The 17,304-nt window shown below is 37.0% G+C and overlaps 1 protein-coding gene across 1 annotated transcript; it reads right to left on the reverse strand.

Moving 5' to 3' along the window:
• Positions 1-13,165: 13,165 nt before the first annotated feature.
• Positions 13,166-15,351, reverse strand: LOC131038772 (patatin-like protein 2). Its single transcript, XM_057971321.2, has 8 exons — positions 15,083-15,351; positions 14,781-14,962; positions 14,497-14,683; positions 14,245-14,406; positions 14,067-14,144; positions 13,768-13,989; positions 13,509-13,684; positions 13,166-13,422 (listed from the first exon to the last, which is right to left on the reverse strand). The coding sequence occupies exons 1-8, from the start codon at positions 15,206-15,208 to the stop codon at positions 13,350-13,352; spliced, it is 1,206 nt and encodes a 401-aa protein (XP_057827304.2). The 5' UTR covers positions 15,209-15,351; the 3' UTR covers positions 13,166-13,349.
• Positions 15,352-17,304: the final 1,953 nt, after the last annotated feature.

The raw sequence follows: 17,304 nt of genomic DNA on the forward strand, positions 1-17,304 counted from the left end.
AAATCTTTGAAAGAATTTGTAAATATCACATGCGCTTGAATCCCCGAAAATGTGTTTTTGGTGTGGATAATGGAAAACTATTAGGGTTCATAGTTTCGCATCGTGGGATTGAGGTGGACACTAAGAAAATAGATTCTATTGTTAACATGCCACCTCCTCGAAATGTCTCTCAACTTAAAAGCTTACAAGGAAAGATTCAAGCTATTCATAGGTTTGTGTCTCAACTCGCGGATCGTACCTTTCCTTTCACTCAACTTCTTAAAAAGGATATCACTTTTCAGTGGAATGAGGATTGTCAGCAAGCATTTGAAGACTTAAAAGTATATTTGGCTAGTCCTCCTATGCTTCAACCGGCCGAACCTTCTAAACCCTTTCTCCTGTATACAGCTGCTTCCTCTCATGCTCTCACAGCATTGTTAGCACAACATGATAAAGATGGTAAGGAGTGTCCGGTTTATTACATAAGTCGTACCTTACTCGATTATGAGACCCGATATTCTGCGATAGAAAGACAATGCTTGGCCGTGGTGTTTGCGACTCAGAAATTGAGACATTATCTTTTAAATTTAGAAGTCCACGTCATGGTTAAGTTTGATCCTTTGAAGCATCTTTTCTCTAAAACTGATTTATCAGGACGTCTCGCTAAGTGGGTTATGATGTTAACTGAATTTGACCTTAAATTTGTTTCACAAAGAGAAATTAAAGGACAAGCGTTGACCGATCACTTATTTGAGGCCCCTTCACCTTTTTCATTCCCTAACCCTGAGTCCTTTCCTGATGACTTCATTCTTTCTATAGAGAAAGATGAAACTTGGGAGTTATACTTTGATGGCTCTAAGTGTCGTACGGGATCGGGGGCAGGTGTTGTTCTAGTTTCTCCTACAAAGAAACCTATTCCCTTATCATATCGTCTAAATTTCCTGTGTACCAATAACATTGCTGAGTATGAGGCTCTTATAACGGGAATAAAAGCAGCCTTAGCTCTGAATATAAAACACATACATATCTATGGAGATTCGCAATTAATTATAAGACAAGTAACAGGAATGTATCAAGCAAAACAAGACAAATTATCACAATATAAAGACCTTGCTATCTCTTTATTACAAAATTTCGATTCTTATACCATGGAACCCGTTCCTCGAAAAGATAATCGACATGCGGATGCCATGGCATGTGTGGCTTCTCTAGTATCTTTAGAGGACCCTATGGTCGATCTTAATTTCATTATTCACAATCTTATTTCTCCAGCTATTGAAGACGATTCTAGCTTGGTAACATGTTGTGATTTTGTAGATTCAGATGAATGGTTCTCGCATATCATAAGATATTTGACCAATGGTACCTTTCCTGATTCTGCTAATAGGAACACTAGAGCTAGAATCCGCAAGTTGTCTGCTAGATATATCATCCTTTCTAATGTCCTTTATCGAAGGGGTTATGATGGTCTTCTCCTTCGTTGTCTTAACAAGTCGGAAATCCCTATTGCTCTTGAAGAGGCACATTCAGGTGCCTGTGGGGGGCACTTTGGGGGCAAATCCTTGGTTCATAGATTGCTTCGTATGGGATACTATTGGCAAACTATGCAGAAGGATTCCTTTTCATTTGTTAAGAAATGTCATCAATGTCAACAACACAATAACCTGATTCATGCTCCTGCCCAAGAACTCCGCTCTCAAGTAGCTTCTTGGCCCTTCTCCGCATGGGGTTTGGATCTTATTGGAAAAATCTCTCCTCCTTCATCTCAAGGACACACCTTCATTATAACCGCAACAGATTACTTTACAAAGTGGGTAGAAGCTATTCCCCTTCGCTCTACTACTGCTGAAGTGATTTGTCAATTTCTTCTAGAAAACATTATTTCTCGATTTGGGATACCTTCCACTATTATCTCAGATAATGGGACATCGTTTAAGAACAAGGATGTGAAGAAATTCCTCGAGAAGTATCATATCAAACATCGATTTTCTACAGCATATTATCCTCAGTCAAATGGTCAAGCCAAATCATCCAATAAAATAATTGAACAAATTCTTCGTAAAACCGTAAATAAGCATGGTAAGGATTGGAGTAACCAGCTAATCTATGCTCTTTGGGCCTACCGAACGAGTGTACGAATTGCTACGGGAACTACTCCTTATAATCTTGTTTATGGTGCTGATGCTATTATGCCCTTAGAGTTAGAAATTCCATCACTTAGGGTTTCTCTTAAAGGTATAGTAGATGATGACTCTTATAGAGAACAACGACTTCAACAGCTTGAGATGCTTGACGAACAGCGTATAAATGCTCTTGAGCATATTCAAGCGTATCACAAAACTCTACAACGAAGCTATAATGATAAGGTCATTCAACGTTCCTTCTCAGTAGGTGACTTAGTCCTTTATGAGAATCAGCGTAATGTGAATGCCTTGCCTGCCGAAAAGGGAAAATTTAGTCCTAATTGGCTTGGACCATATATTGTTATTGAGGATTATGGATCAGGTGCTTACAAAATAGCGGATGTAGACGGTACGCCTCTTAAAGAACCTATCAATGCTATGCACTTGCGTAGATATTATGCTTAATTCTTCATTTCTTACCTATCTTCTTTTCAATTCTTCAACATTGGATAATATGTTAGTATTTCTTAATTAAAGCAAAATACAATTAAATGTTATGATCTATATTGCTTCGTTCCTGACAAGCATGTCTTCTTACTTTATAGTTTGTCTTGAATTCGTTTATGTAAATTGTAAAAGGTTTACATTTCCATTAGGCTAGCATATTATACAGTGTCTTTATGTGTGTTAAGTAGAATCGTATCATGTTGTGTTTAAGTTCAAAATTAAATCACATTAGTTATATGATTCTTAGACTTAATGCATATTTCTTCCTTATCATCAATGTCGTACTTGATTAAATATTTTAATTAAGTCACACATGTATCAATTTAATCATGGAGCATTGAGAAATCAATCACATGGAAATTAAATTCTGAACATACATGTACATTTACCAAATGTATTAGATTTAATCAAAACAAAATATACATTGTTTAAGCATTAAAGATGACACATTTGAGATAAAAGAGAAGCATGTATATATACATATATATGTGTGGATCGTATACAAATCTAGGTCGCTGTATATCCAAAATGTGACCTCTCTCCTACATCATACAATCATCTCCTATCCCTAGGGCTAGTGGCTGGAGAGTGTCGACTGGATGCTCCCTCCTGATCTGGCCATGAAGGTGGACCCATGGGTGTGTAGCACGATACAGATCGTGAGTGACTCCGAGAGGAACTCCTACGATCCCTATCCATAAGGATCGCACGATAGGTGGTAGCCTCGGTCTGGGCCGCTGCTAGATCTCGCCGCACCTGCTGGAGGTCCTCTGATAGGACTCTCTCTCTCTATCGTGCCTGCTGGAGGTCCTCTGATAGGACTCTCTCTCTCTGCCGCGCCTGCTGGAGGTCCTCTGATAGGACTCTCTCTCTCTCTCTCCCTCCATATATCTACCTGTACTCGGAATGGGAAAAACAAATCCTCATGCCGACCCACGTTCCCCTGAGGCCTGTAGGCAATCTGTGAGGAACTAGGGATTTGTGCTATCATGGAAATGTCTGTCATTGCCTGCTGAATCAAGGAACGCCATTTCTGCACATTAGCTGTGGCAGTAGAACAGATTTTTGTTAGTAACATTCTATATCATCAAAGCATTAATCAATCAATATAAACCTACTATACCTGGATCTCCCTCGCGCCAGTAGGGATCATGATATGGTAGCATCTGTGACTGGGAACTGCTAGGCTCCCCTCGCTCGAATACTCTATCCACGATGGGTGTAGGCTGGACGGTACTGGTGACAGGTATCCGTATCGCCTCATGTTCCCCCTGTTGGGGAATAAGAGGTGGATCCAGAGCTATGGTATCGTCTCCTGAATGGTGGGGAGCTACATCCGACTCCTCCTCATCATCTCTATCCTCCTCGTCATCCTCCTCGTCATCCTCGTCCTCATCCGCATCATCACCTGCATCCTCCTCGTCCTCCTCTCTATCTGTATCCTCCTCCTCCTCCTCGTCACTGGGCTGATTGCCTGTAGGTGCATCAGGATCTCCCGCCTCCTCGTGACCCTCTCCCTCCTCAGGCTCCTCTGACCTGGATCCCTCGTCCTCGTCTCGGTCTCCATGTCTCCATGGGCCTGGATAGCCTGTCGGATGATCTGGTGGAAAGATAGGACCTGGATATGATCTCATGAACCATGAAACATATCTGCGTTGTGCTCCAGGCTCTGCAGAATAATCAGTGACTATATCCTGATCAGATCCCTCTAAGTCTGTCGTCTCGATATCATCCACCGTCGGTCTCGCTACTGCTCCAGGTCTGGGAAGGACCCGTGAGTGTCAAGTATAGATGGGCACATCGGCTGGAACACACTGCTCTAGTCCGAACTGCCTCCGTACTCGGTCAAAGTAGAAAGGGACTATGATGTGTGCATATCATCCTCGCAGTAGGCGGTTCCTCTCTGTGCATCAGCAGGTAGGGTCTCCACACTATCATCTCGGCTGTCAGTCTATCAAAAATCACTCTCCAATACAACAAATCTCCAAATCTCCACTCGCTGGTAAGTGGATAAGCGAACACCCTAGGTCGCTCGCTCGCTGTACTCAGTGGAAAGCCGACGGGCCTGGTGCATGTGAAGTGCTCTAAAATCCACACCTGCAGAAGTGTGCATGTCATCAAACTACAACCCTGTCCGAATACATACTCCTCAAGGTCGTGATAGAGATGTGCAAGCATACTCCGACCCCATGCATAAACTCTCCTGTGTCTCTCCATCGCTCTGATACACCATGTGAGGCCCCCATGCATGTGTGTCCCTCGCCCATTAGGGCAGATGGCTAGTGCTATGATGGCTATCATAAGGCGTCTCAGAAGTGGTATCTCTCCTGTAGGATGTAAGAGCCAGCTGACCATAATGCGACCTCTCGTCTCGCTCGGCATGACTCTCCCTATGCAGTACAGCTGCTCTCTCTGATGATCCTCCGCTAACTGATCGGTCGTGTATGTAACTGTCGCTCCTCTGATAGGAAGACGCAGTATACGGTACACATCCTCGAGTGTGACCGTCAGCTCTCCTACTGGAAAGTGAAAGGTACATGTGTCAGGATCCCATCGCTCCATCAGTGCCATCAGCATCGCAGGATGAAATCGAATGGCCGGCATAAGAATCACGTACCACAATCCTACAATCGATAGGGTGTCTCTCTCTGACTGAGTCAGCCGTGGAATCTGATCTTGCAAAGTGCGAAGAATATGTCCCGCTGTATGCTCTCTCATGTATGGGAGACCCTGCAACATGAAAACATGACCATAATCAGTACTTAATCATCGAAATCGTAAATGCAAACCGTCGCACATTGTATGCTAGCCTTGTAACCCCTCGCCAGGCCCTGATTGGGGACCATGGCGCCCTGATGGGGACCATGGCGCCCTGTCAGGGACCATGGCGCCCCTGTCAGGGACCATGGCGCCCTGGGGGGACCAGGGTGCCCCTCAGGGACCATGGCGCCCTAGGTGGGCCCCGGTCGGCGTTCAAGGTCCGCATACGATCACGAAAAAGTCAAACATGCGAAAAATCAAAAGTCAAACGTTCAGTCAACTCACCTCGTCCAGTGGCTCGTCGTCGATCACGGCCTGGCGCAGGATCTCGATCCTCGTGGGACGCTCCGATCGTCGTGAAGGCATGGTGATGGCTAGGTGGGCTCCGCTACACTGAATAGTATCCTGAAACCCACAAAGTGACGAATACAAGTGTCACTTTCGAAGTATATACTCTCGTTTGTTTATTCTTACTTTTTGAAACCCTAATCTTTCTTCTATCATTCATTTTATCATAACTGGAGTTTGGGAGATGCGATTTTCGAGCTGTTTGTTGCATTGGAATCGTATTTTCCTTCTCCTACTCTCGGGATGTTCCAAAAAGTGCTCTGCTGAAGCCTATTTAGTGAACACCCCTCATCAATACTTTATTACATAATTTGTCGCAAGTAAACATGCTACCCTGTTTCACCTCCCTAAATAAGCAAGTCGAAACAGGGGGGGCATACAGCTACTCACAGATTTCATCACTTTCCCTAGTAAGCATTAGGTGATTTTGTGATCTAACATTTGTTTTGTAGGGTGCGGTTCCTAACTGTGTACTGCAGATACCGCTGGGGGCTTCGTCCGATAACTTATGGATATATCCTTTTTCAAATGATGTTTACTTTTCTGTACTTTAGCTTGCATATGCACGTAGTACTCATATGACCGCTAAAGTGGGGGCTAAATGTAGCGTCGTAAATTGTACGCACTCGCTAGGGTGGTACAATTTCACACCTAGTTTAGCACCCGCCTTAGTGCATTTTGCATTCTGCATTGCATTTCTCCTTAAGCACTTAATTAATCAAATTAATTAGGTCTAAGGTCTTATTTCATCATTCTCTACATCATAAAGTTGGGCCCTTTCACTAAAGCGCACCCTTCGCATTTTATTCCTCCAATACACCACTTAATCAAAAACCCTAATTAAGTCCTATTTCGAACTTGGGGGCTTGGTTTTGGGGTCTAAACATCTCGAAATCACCTGTAACTTCGGGATTCTCTCTAAAATCATCATATCTGACGGCCCTGAAAATTTGGTGAAAAGTTGTCGGGACCATGGCTCCCGTGCACATGGTCCCAGACATTTTTCCCGAAATTTTGGGAGCACGATCCAATCATAAAATAAAGCTTAACCCCAAGAAATTGGAGGGATATTCAATCTCTAGGTTGGCCAAAATACGAATTTACGACCTAGGGTTTCATACATCAGAGCTCTCTTTCCTCAGTTGAAAGGATCCGATTTTTGTTTCCAGGAACTTCATATGCAGTGAAAGAGCAGATCTTTGAGGACTTCAACAACATTCAACATCATTCTATCAAGCATCTACCAAATTCATTCATCCACGTAGGGCTTGGAAGACATTGAAGAACAATAGGAGATTACCGACTAAAGATTGGCTTGTACTCCTCCCTTGAGGGTTGGGTATGATTTCATATTGTTTTCATGTCTTTGTATAAGCTTTGATATATCATTTATTCATGCTTTAGATCACATTGCATCTTGATTTAGAGCATTTGCATTATCATTTACAAGCAATTAGGGTTTACTTTCTAGGTTGCTCTAGATTGCTTTCTTGCATTTTTGGACCTTGCACACACACTAGGTTTGCACACACAATATATTTTACAAAACAACTTGGCTATTCGTGGAGGTGGAAATCACCGAAGCGGGGGTTTGACTAAGGCAAAACCCTATATAGCCGCCCCTCCCCCTTTTCAGATATTATTGCAGGTTTCAGGATTCGGACGACATTGCGGGATACAGATCCGGAGAGAGAAGGTCGAGACAACACTCTGTGTGAAATTGCAGAGCAGAAGACTGGGACAGGGGTGCTGGGCGCCCTGGTCCTGCCAGGACAGGGGCGCTGAGCGCCCTGGTCCCTGGGACAGAGGCGCTGGGCGCCCTGGTCCTCCAGACAGACAGTTTACAGACAGTTTCCAGACAGTGTTTTAGGGTGCAGAACAGTGGTTTCCGGTGCAGTTTTCAGGACAGTGGTGCCTGAGCCCCCATCCCGAACATTTTCAGTCCGATTCTGACCCCGGGTACATATTTGCATTCTTATTTTATCCTTACATTTACAGCTGTTCATTGTTTAATCTCAATTCTGCAATCTTGTTGTTGGTTCATACTTGATTTTGGGGTTAGAGTTTGAACTTACATTACTTAATCTTACAATTTCAACAAGGGAATAGAAATCCTAATAGATATCCCGTGGCTATCTCTTTCATTAAAAGAAGTAGCCAATCGTGTGATATCTCTAGGCTCTTTCGTATTCCACAATGTGTGTCAAAAAGTAGGATTAGGGTACATTGACCTAGTCTCGCTTTTTCCCCTACACATATATTAAGATGTATTGATATATCTTTTAAAAGATAAACCTTAAAATAGTACTAACCACTTATGAAGATGTATATTCTAAAACTGAAGTTTGTAATAATTGCACCATTCACAATATTAATGAAGAAAATATTATATTAAGATGTATTGATATATATTTTAAAAGATAAACCTTAAAATAGTACTAACCAATGATGAAGATGTATATTCTAATTAATATAAACGTTACATCTATTTCGTAACACAAAATTGTTGCGTCCATAGTTTTCATCATTGTTAGATACCATATATATTGGATATGGAGTTAATGATTTTGGTTATTATTAATGGAATTGTGAGAATAACATATTCATTAGCCAAGAGTAGAGATGTCATATTCAATGAGAAGATTGTGTACAAAGATCAGTTATAGTGAAATAAATAGGAAAATAAAACATAAAATATCTAGTGCTTCATGAGATCCTTGGAAATATAGTTCCAACAGTGCAAAAGATTCAAAATATTCCACAACTAGAAGAATAACAAGCCCATCACATTCTTACCAAAAGAGATACTAGCATTATTAGACCCATGAAAATGACTCTCATTCATTATAATATGTTTTATTGATCAATTTTGGTGAGCCTTATAGTTATGTTTAGGAATAATATGCATAGAAATTATAAAGAAGTGGGAGCACGATATGAGAAAGGAAATAAACTCCTTGACACAAAATTGGACTGAAGAATTGATTCAATTTCTTGAACATAAAAGATAATTGCAAAAAAAAGGGTTTATAAGATATAGGAAAAATATGAAGGAGAAATAAGATACAAGGAATTTACACAAAAGAAAGGTATAGGTTTTGATAAAATAATTTTTGTATTGTAAAAATAATTTAAATCATCTAACTATTATGAGTCTTGTGGCTACAAATACTTGTATCTTGAACAAATAAATGTAAAGAAATTTTTTCTCCATGGACATTTAGAGGAAGAAATATATATGCAAAAACCACAAGAATACAAGATTAAAGGCAAGAAGAAATTATTATGAAGGTTAAATAAGAATTTGTATGGCCTAAAGCAAGCATCCTGAAATGGTATTTAAAATTTGATATTATTATGCTCAAACAAGGTTACCACAAATTTAACTATGATCATTGTGTTTATTTTAAGAGATTGGATAATGGTCACTTTTCATTATCTTATTATTATATGTTGATGAAATCTTTGTTGTCAAATCCAATATGCAAAATATAAATGAGGTTACTAAAAAGAAAATAGTAAAAGTCATTTTTTTTGAAAGATTTGGGTACAAAAATAAAAATATTTGTTATGAGTATAGAAAGAGACATAAAAATCACACATTAACATTTTCTCAAAATGAGTACATGGAGAAGTTATTGAAAAGATTTCAGATGTAGGATGCAAAACTAGTAAGTAAATGTGGGCTTGATCATTTTAAATTGTCTAAAGAGGTGCATCATAAGATGTAAGAGGGGATGCCCTATCAATCTAAATTTTCATACTCTTCAATAATTGGTAGCTTGATGTATGCCCTAGCATGTACAAAGCCAAATATGGCACATATAATGGAATTAATGAGCAGGTATATAAACCATCTCAAAAAAGAGCATTGGAATGTAATTAAGTGATTTCTTAGTTGTTTGAGAGGTACTAATACTCAAGAATTATATTTTGGAGGCTCTAATTTGAAACTATAGGGATATGTTGAGTCATATTTGGAAGGTGATATGGATAGTAAGATGAGAAAAGTAGGGTATGTATTTAGTACAGGTGGAGCAAAAGTCAATTTTATTTGATTATTACAAAAGGTTGTTTCACTTTCAACAATTGAAGCAAAGTATGTTAGTACTATAGAGGCAAGTAAAGATACGAATTGGTTACAAATATTTATGGGAATTTGGAAAGTAGTAGGTGAATAGAAGGTTGTATAGTGATAGATAGAGTATCATTCATCTTGCAAATAGCTTATCCCTTAATTCTAAGACTAAACATATACAAATCAAGTACCATTTCATATGATTAGTTTTAGAAGATGGATAGTTGAAGTTGGAAAACATACACATTATCCAAAATCTTGTAGATATGTTAAAAAGGGTAATAATTCAGGAGAAAATGATTTCATTCTTATCTTTTATTAGTCTTAAAGAATTATAATACTGAAAATGAGAAACAATCTAAGTCTAGGTGCATAAATCTAGTGGGAGCTATAGGTATAATGATATTGTTATAAGAATAATCTCCAAGTGGGGGATTTTTTGGCATGGAGCCTTATTAGTCTCTAATTGGGAGATTGTTGGTTTGTGGCGACTAATCATGTCATCAATCTTAAAATTTGGTTACTTTTTTAGTCACATTTCCCCAGAAAAAAATTATTGGAGAGTGTAGGTACAAATCCCCTCTTACCAAGCCTGAGGAGTTGATCCCCCTAATGAGGGAATAAGAGTGGAGCCCATAGTAGGGGTTGGGGAAATTCCATTAAAGAAAAAATATTCAATTGTTATTTTGGTATTGATATGTGGGAAATAAGAACCAAAATTAGGAATACACACTAAGATCTCAAATCTCCATGGCATATCATTGGAAACATAAATAGTTTAGCTATAGTCCTAATAAGAGAGATGAAAAATTGTGCTTTATGATTCCTTTTATTGTGATGGATTTGATATTGTGAAGTGAGTGTGAATGACCTAGGTTAAATGATACAAAAATGATGGATTTCAATTTAATAACATTGACATACTGAATTGGAAACGAACATAGTAAGTAAGATTTAGAAATGGCACACTGAGAGGAACATGTAACTGCAATATGGAACCAAAAGTGTCAGACACAATAGGAGGGATCCCTAGTCCTATGGGTGTCCAAATTGACATAAAAGTTCAAAAATATAGTCAAGAGGTCTGGTAGCCTTATCTTGCTAAAATCCATCAAAAAAGTATTAGATGCATGTGTTTGGCACCCCAGTCGAGATGTTTCTGCTTGTCCAAAATTTGGAATTGTCTACCTAAGATTGCTCTACACTCCTATAACCTCTTTTGTTGTCAATGTCTAACATACACACATGAAAATAGGGAAAAATGGTTGTGCTATATCATGAACTTGGTTTTCGTTAGGGAGGACAAAGGATAATTAAAAATTGAAATTTTGAATTGACAAGATTATACCTTATGATTGATAATGGTGGTGATGCAATGCTCTTTAAAAAAATCTTCCAAATGTTAATGCAATAAAATGATAAACATAACATAATAAATCATAAATTCATACTTGAATGTAGAGTGTTGTAGCTTACTGCTCAATGTGTTTAGATCTAGAATGCTTTCTTGGTCATATTTTTTGCTGTAGAATAATAGTGACTACATTTAGCTATAAATATAGTGATCAGTATTATATAACATGCTAATTTTCCATCTTTCAATTTCTCAACCCTTTTTTTCTTTATAGAAATGATATGAACTTATATAATTAATTTTTTAAATATTTTATCTTTGTACTAAATGTTTGTTAAAAAATAATTTAATAGATTACAATAACTATCAAATACAAAAAATATTTAAGTACTCTAATAGTTGATAGGTACTTCAAAGTACCCTTTTAAAATTATGTAATATTCTTCACAAAATACTTTAATTTTGTAAGTTCATTCATACCTCATATGTATAGCAACAAAATAGAAGTATATCCCATTGACTAACCATGTATATAACTTTACTTGCAACTAATTTCCCATATTTAATCCTAATAAACAAGAGAGAACATTTATAGGCGACCTTTCTTTTCTAAATTTATTTTTGTCACTTGATCATGAGGTTGGTCATATGTAGAAAGATATAGAGTTATGCCTAAACTAGTACATTTATAATTACAAAGGTATGAATTTTAGCATACAACTAAAATATATTTTGTTCCTATCAATTTATAATATTTCAATAATCCAGAAAGAAACATTTGATGAATTAGTTTTTTGTTTTTTTCTTTACTTAAAAATCACAACATTCAATTTATACTAATTAGAACTTTGCAAATTACAATTAAGATTCAAAATAAATTATTTCATTCCACAATATAATATAATATGTTCCATTTGGTTATTTTGAAAAAAAAAACTACATAAAACAATCTACTTAAAAAGAAAATGTACCTTGTAAGTAGTATTTTTGGCCAAATTTTTGTTTAATGTTTCGCATGTGTAAACGAAACATAAGTAGAATTTTGACTATGATATTTCCTAATCTATAATTGTATTCACCATAAATGCAATCTTGACTAGATTATATTGGATGTAGGTTGATGGTCAATGCACGCTCCATGGTTGCATTCACTTGGAAAGCACTTCGTGTTTTCATCGTTCACGTCTTTGCATGGTCAATGTTACATCTTCTTTATTTTTCTCTCCTCGCGTGTTTTGTTTTCCACGGAGAGCATCCAATCCCTAATTCCTAAATAATTGAAATTGAAAATGTAAAAGTTACATTCATGTCACCAATGACGTGGATCGTAGTGATAAGCATATGTCACTTGATGACGTGTGACTTATAGGGACCATATATTTTGATGAATGTCTCACTTGATTTTGTGGATCCTACAATTTAATGATAATGGCTATTGAGTTGCTAAGACAATGCATATGATATGGTATATTATGAATTAGTTTATACATTAGCTCATCATAGGGGCTAGATAGCCATTTTTCAATTTGATTTGTTTGAGGTCTTTGTGTAATCTTTTCTAATAAATAGTCTGGAAGTCTGGAAGTCCTAACTAGTTTAGACACAATTTCCCATGTTTACTTAGTGTGAATGAGTGGAAGATAGGGGAAAAATTGATTCAAGAACTAACAAATACAACCAACACAAGCTTTTAACATTGTTTACATTCCACAGTTTTCAAGATTAGGTGTCACTGTGATTGCCAGGGTCTGCCGTGGAGCGCACTAGCATTAGTTTTCTTTTTGAATTGTACGAGTCGTCATTGCCAGTCAATGTACTTTTCTTTATGAGATGTAAGTAAATTTAAATTAGTCTTCAAATTCGAAAACTCAACGTGTCTGACGCGCTTCAACTTTTGTGGTTGCAAAACGTTTCACCAACTGTGGTATTTTCTTCAGAAGTCCAGTCATTATATGCTTTTGTATTATTGGTTACTTTCATGGCGTTGATTTTGTGCGGGTTAGAGCAAAATACCTCTAAAATAGTAATATTTTTTAATTAAATAAAACATTCTTAGAATGAAATTCCAATTTCTTGATATTTTTCAGTACATATATTTCCAAGAAAAACAAGTCGAAAGGCCTTCAGTCCATTATTGGCTCGTTTCATGCGCTACATCTACTCTTTAAACGAAAAACAACCTATGCCAAATGAAATTTGACTAGAGATTTGCCACACGATTACGAGCTGTATCCATTCGTAACTTTCTTTCGTCTGAGAGTTTCTTTGCAAACCTGCTCACAAATTACGAAACTGTCATTGATATTCTAATCATCTAATATTTTCGCTGTCTTTCATTTCATAATGTATACATGTTTACCTGATCAAGGCATCGCTGTTGGTACCCTCATTACTAACTGGCTTAAATAATCCCGTCTCTAAATCAACTCTGGAAACAGGCTTGTGCAGAAGTTGTAGGCCTATATCTTCAAGCTTCTTAAGGTTTTGCTCAGTAGAGATATCAACAGAGGCTGCCTCTCCCGTCAATTCGCTTTCCTAAAATAAAACAATTTATGGGTAAACATCACATAAAATTTTATGGGTAAAGAGTTTTTATATATGAAGAAATTTTTATATACCTGAACTCTGAGATAGTTCTGTTCAGATTCAAAGGCTTGGAAGACCACAGAAGCATGAATGTCCACCATATCAGAACTTGATTGCATAAAAGTCTCTAATATTGGCACCCTCCCACTGTTATACAACCATCCCAATAGTCCCCACTTTGCAACATCAGTGGCTTTGTAGGCTGCTGTTTGGTATCCAGTTCCAAGAGATAGCACCAAAAATTTTTGCTTGGCCTAATAAAAAATGCTAACAGTTAATAATTGTTGAATTCCCCAAGTTAAAATAATGTTTTTCTCTTTAATGAATTCACCTTTGCTTTTCCTCGCGATACCCAATCATTGTTGGGCTTGATGGATTCTTTTGTCACTTCATTGATAGCAATTAAAGTCTGCAAATTTTAATTGAAAGTAGAGTAGAAAACATTCGAGTTAGTTGTAGCTAAATAGCAATTGACAAGTACGTAGTGGGGATAGTGGAAAATTTATTACTGGATTGTTAGCAGCCACTCCTCCATCTATGAGGTTGAATTCTCTGGGATTGCCGGATCTATCTTTTGTTTCAAAATGGTGGGCAGGAAGATATGTTGGGGCAGCCGAAGTACTAATGCATATATCTGATAAATATGCATCTTTTGAGATATCGTTTTTTGTCTGCAGATAACAAATGTACCAATGCCAATATATTTATTTAGGAAAAATAATATTATTAGAAGCTGATTAGTGAAAGAAAAAAAAATGTACCTCAAAAGTAGAGAAAATTATAGGCTGCTGTAAATTGGTATCATAGGTTGGGATCACCACATTAGTTAGTAGTTCGTTCAATCGAATGCCACGCAATATTTCTTTAACAAGATTGTGCAGATAATCTCCACTGTATTTGGGTCCTCTCAGTAAAGTGTAAATTGATTGCAACCATCCTGAAGGGCCCCTGGTGATGATTCATTTAACGATTTAGTTTCCTAGTACACATTTTAAGTTGTCCTATTCTACAAAATTACAATGCTTAGAGATTGCAGGGCACTAACTTTCTGTATGGGAAAATTGAAGGGCAATGTTCCAAATAGAACCGTGTAACGTCCTTGGCCGCATACAATGGTTTTTTTCCCTTGCTTGGAGCTGTTAACATTGCGGTAACAAGCCCTCCTGTGCTTGTCCCCGCCATGACATCGAAATAATCAGCTAATCTAGCATCTAGACCATCCAATTTCTGTCAACAGAATCAAGTAATTAATTAAACCAAAACAAAACCTTATTAATGATAAGAACAATAGAAATGATTTAGAATATGTAATGATAGTTGCAGGGATGATCGGAGAGAAATAAATACTTCAAGCTGTGTCTCCAGAAATTCAAGGATAGTTGCAGGGATGATTCCCCGGACGCCTCCTCCGTCAATGCTAAGAATGGTGATCATATCTCCATCACTGGGTGGTAGATTTTTCATGGTTGTCATTGCACTTCTTCAAACCAGTACAACGATTACATGCAAATATTGAATAATATAAGATGATCTGAGATGGAAACATTTTTATAAGCAGTTTTTAGGGTAGTAGGTATATGAAAGTACAATGAAAGCACGAGTGCGTGTTGAAGACGCAAGGGCTGAGAAATTTCGAGACCACAGTAGAACATGAATGAATCTTCTTGTTTAGACTTTGAAGAATTGAAAAATTCCTCTCTACTAGATGGTACAGTTAAGCCAATTTTTTAATTAGGGCAAGTGCTTCACTACAGGCCAAATTTGAACAAAGTTGTCCTCATTTTAACTAAATATCGGTGCAATGGGACCCATCGTTTGACCAACTTAGTAGAGGCATTCAAGGCAAAGTGCATGGTTCATTCTAGGAAATATCATTTTTGGGGGATACATTTTACACTTTCTATTATTTTTCCAGAAGGTTGAAAAGTCGAATTGACTTTATAGACTTTCATTAGGTAGGAAGGGCGTTACGGAATCCTTTCCACCCAAATCAAATCTAGTTTTCTTTGACGTTTTCTAATGCATCAATGTACTTTAATATTTATTTAATGAGGTAGGATATTCTCTCGTCATATAAGGGTATCAAAATTAAATGTTTTTCTAGTATGCTTTCAATTATGTCTTTATCTAAATGTTCATTTAAATTTTTGAGGAGAAAAGTGTGGCAATTTTTTAATTTCTGAATAAGTCTTGATGCTCTATCTATATGGATTTCATGTATGACCTTCTACAACCAAACAATGTCATGGTTATGCCTATGTGGTGGTTGATAGGTTTTAAAAAATGAGAAAGAGTGGATTCAATAGTAATACACAAAGTTTCAACCCATTCAATATGGACTCTACAACATCTTCAAGTATAATAGAGAGAATGCTTCTAATCGCACCTTGTCATCTTTCCCTATGTTACATCTATTTCGTAACGCAAAATTGTTGCATCCATAATTTTCATCATTGTTAGATACATAAAACAATGTACTTAAAACAATCCATAGTTTTCCAATTACTATATTTTGAAAAAAAAACTACATAAAACAATCTACTTAAAAAGAAAATGTACCTTGTAAGTAGTATTTTTGGCCAAATTTTTGTTTAATGTTTCACATGTGTAAACGAAACATAAGTACAATTTTGAGTATGATATTTCCTAATCCATAATTGTATTAAGTATAAATGCACGCTCCATGGTTGCATTCACTTGGAAAGCACTTCGTGTTTTCATCGTTCACGTCTTTGCATGCTCAATGTTGCATCTTCTTTATTTTTCTCTCCTCGCGTGTTTTATTTTCCACGGAGAGCATCCAATCCCCAATCCCTAAATCATTGAAATTGAAAATGTAAAAGTTACATTCATGTCACCAATGACGTGGATCGTAGTTATAAGCATATGTCACTTGATGACGTGTCACTTATAGGGACCATATATTTTGATGAATGTCTCACTTGATTATGCACTTGATTTTGTGGATCCTACAATTTAATGATAATGGCTATTGAGTTGCCAAGACAATGCATATGATATGGTATATTATGAATTAGTTTATGCATTAGCTCATCATAGGGGTTAGATGGTCATTTTTCAATTTGATTTGTTTGAGGTCTTTGTGTAATCTTTTCTAATAAATGTGGCAAGCTAGGAGATATTTAGATTGTTTGAATAAATAGCTAAGTCTGCAAGTCCTAAAGTCCTAACTAGTTTTGACACAATTTCCCATGTTTACCTAGATTTTTTTATGAATGTTTTATCATACTAATAATTAGTTGTGGTGATTTCTAGGTTTTCCAAAGTACTAGTCCAAATTGTTCCATTGGAAGCGAATCTTCCCACAATTTTGAAAAAATATTTTTTTATGAGATTTTGGATGTTCTTATTGGGTTTTGACAATGGTCAAGATATTTCCATAATTAATTTTTCAACTAGGGCATCATAGTCAAGTTTTTCTCATTGATTTTAACCTAGTTGCTTACACTAATTTCTCACTTTGTTTCTTACACTAATTTCACACTTTTCAAAGTCTCAAGCATTTACATGTTTGAGTAACACATGGTTAGGATTTATGATTGGTTAGT

Source organism: Cryptomeria japonica, chromosome 8 (assembly GCF_030272615.1).
Source record: "Cryptomeria japonica chromosome 8, Sugi_1.0, whole genome shotgun sequence".
Lineage (NCBI taxonomy): Eukaryota > Viridiplantae > Streptophyta > Pinopsida > Cupressales > Cupressaceae > Cryptomeria > Cryptomeria japonica.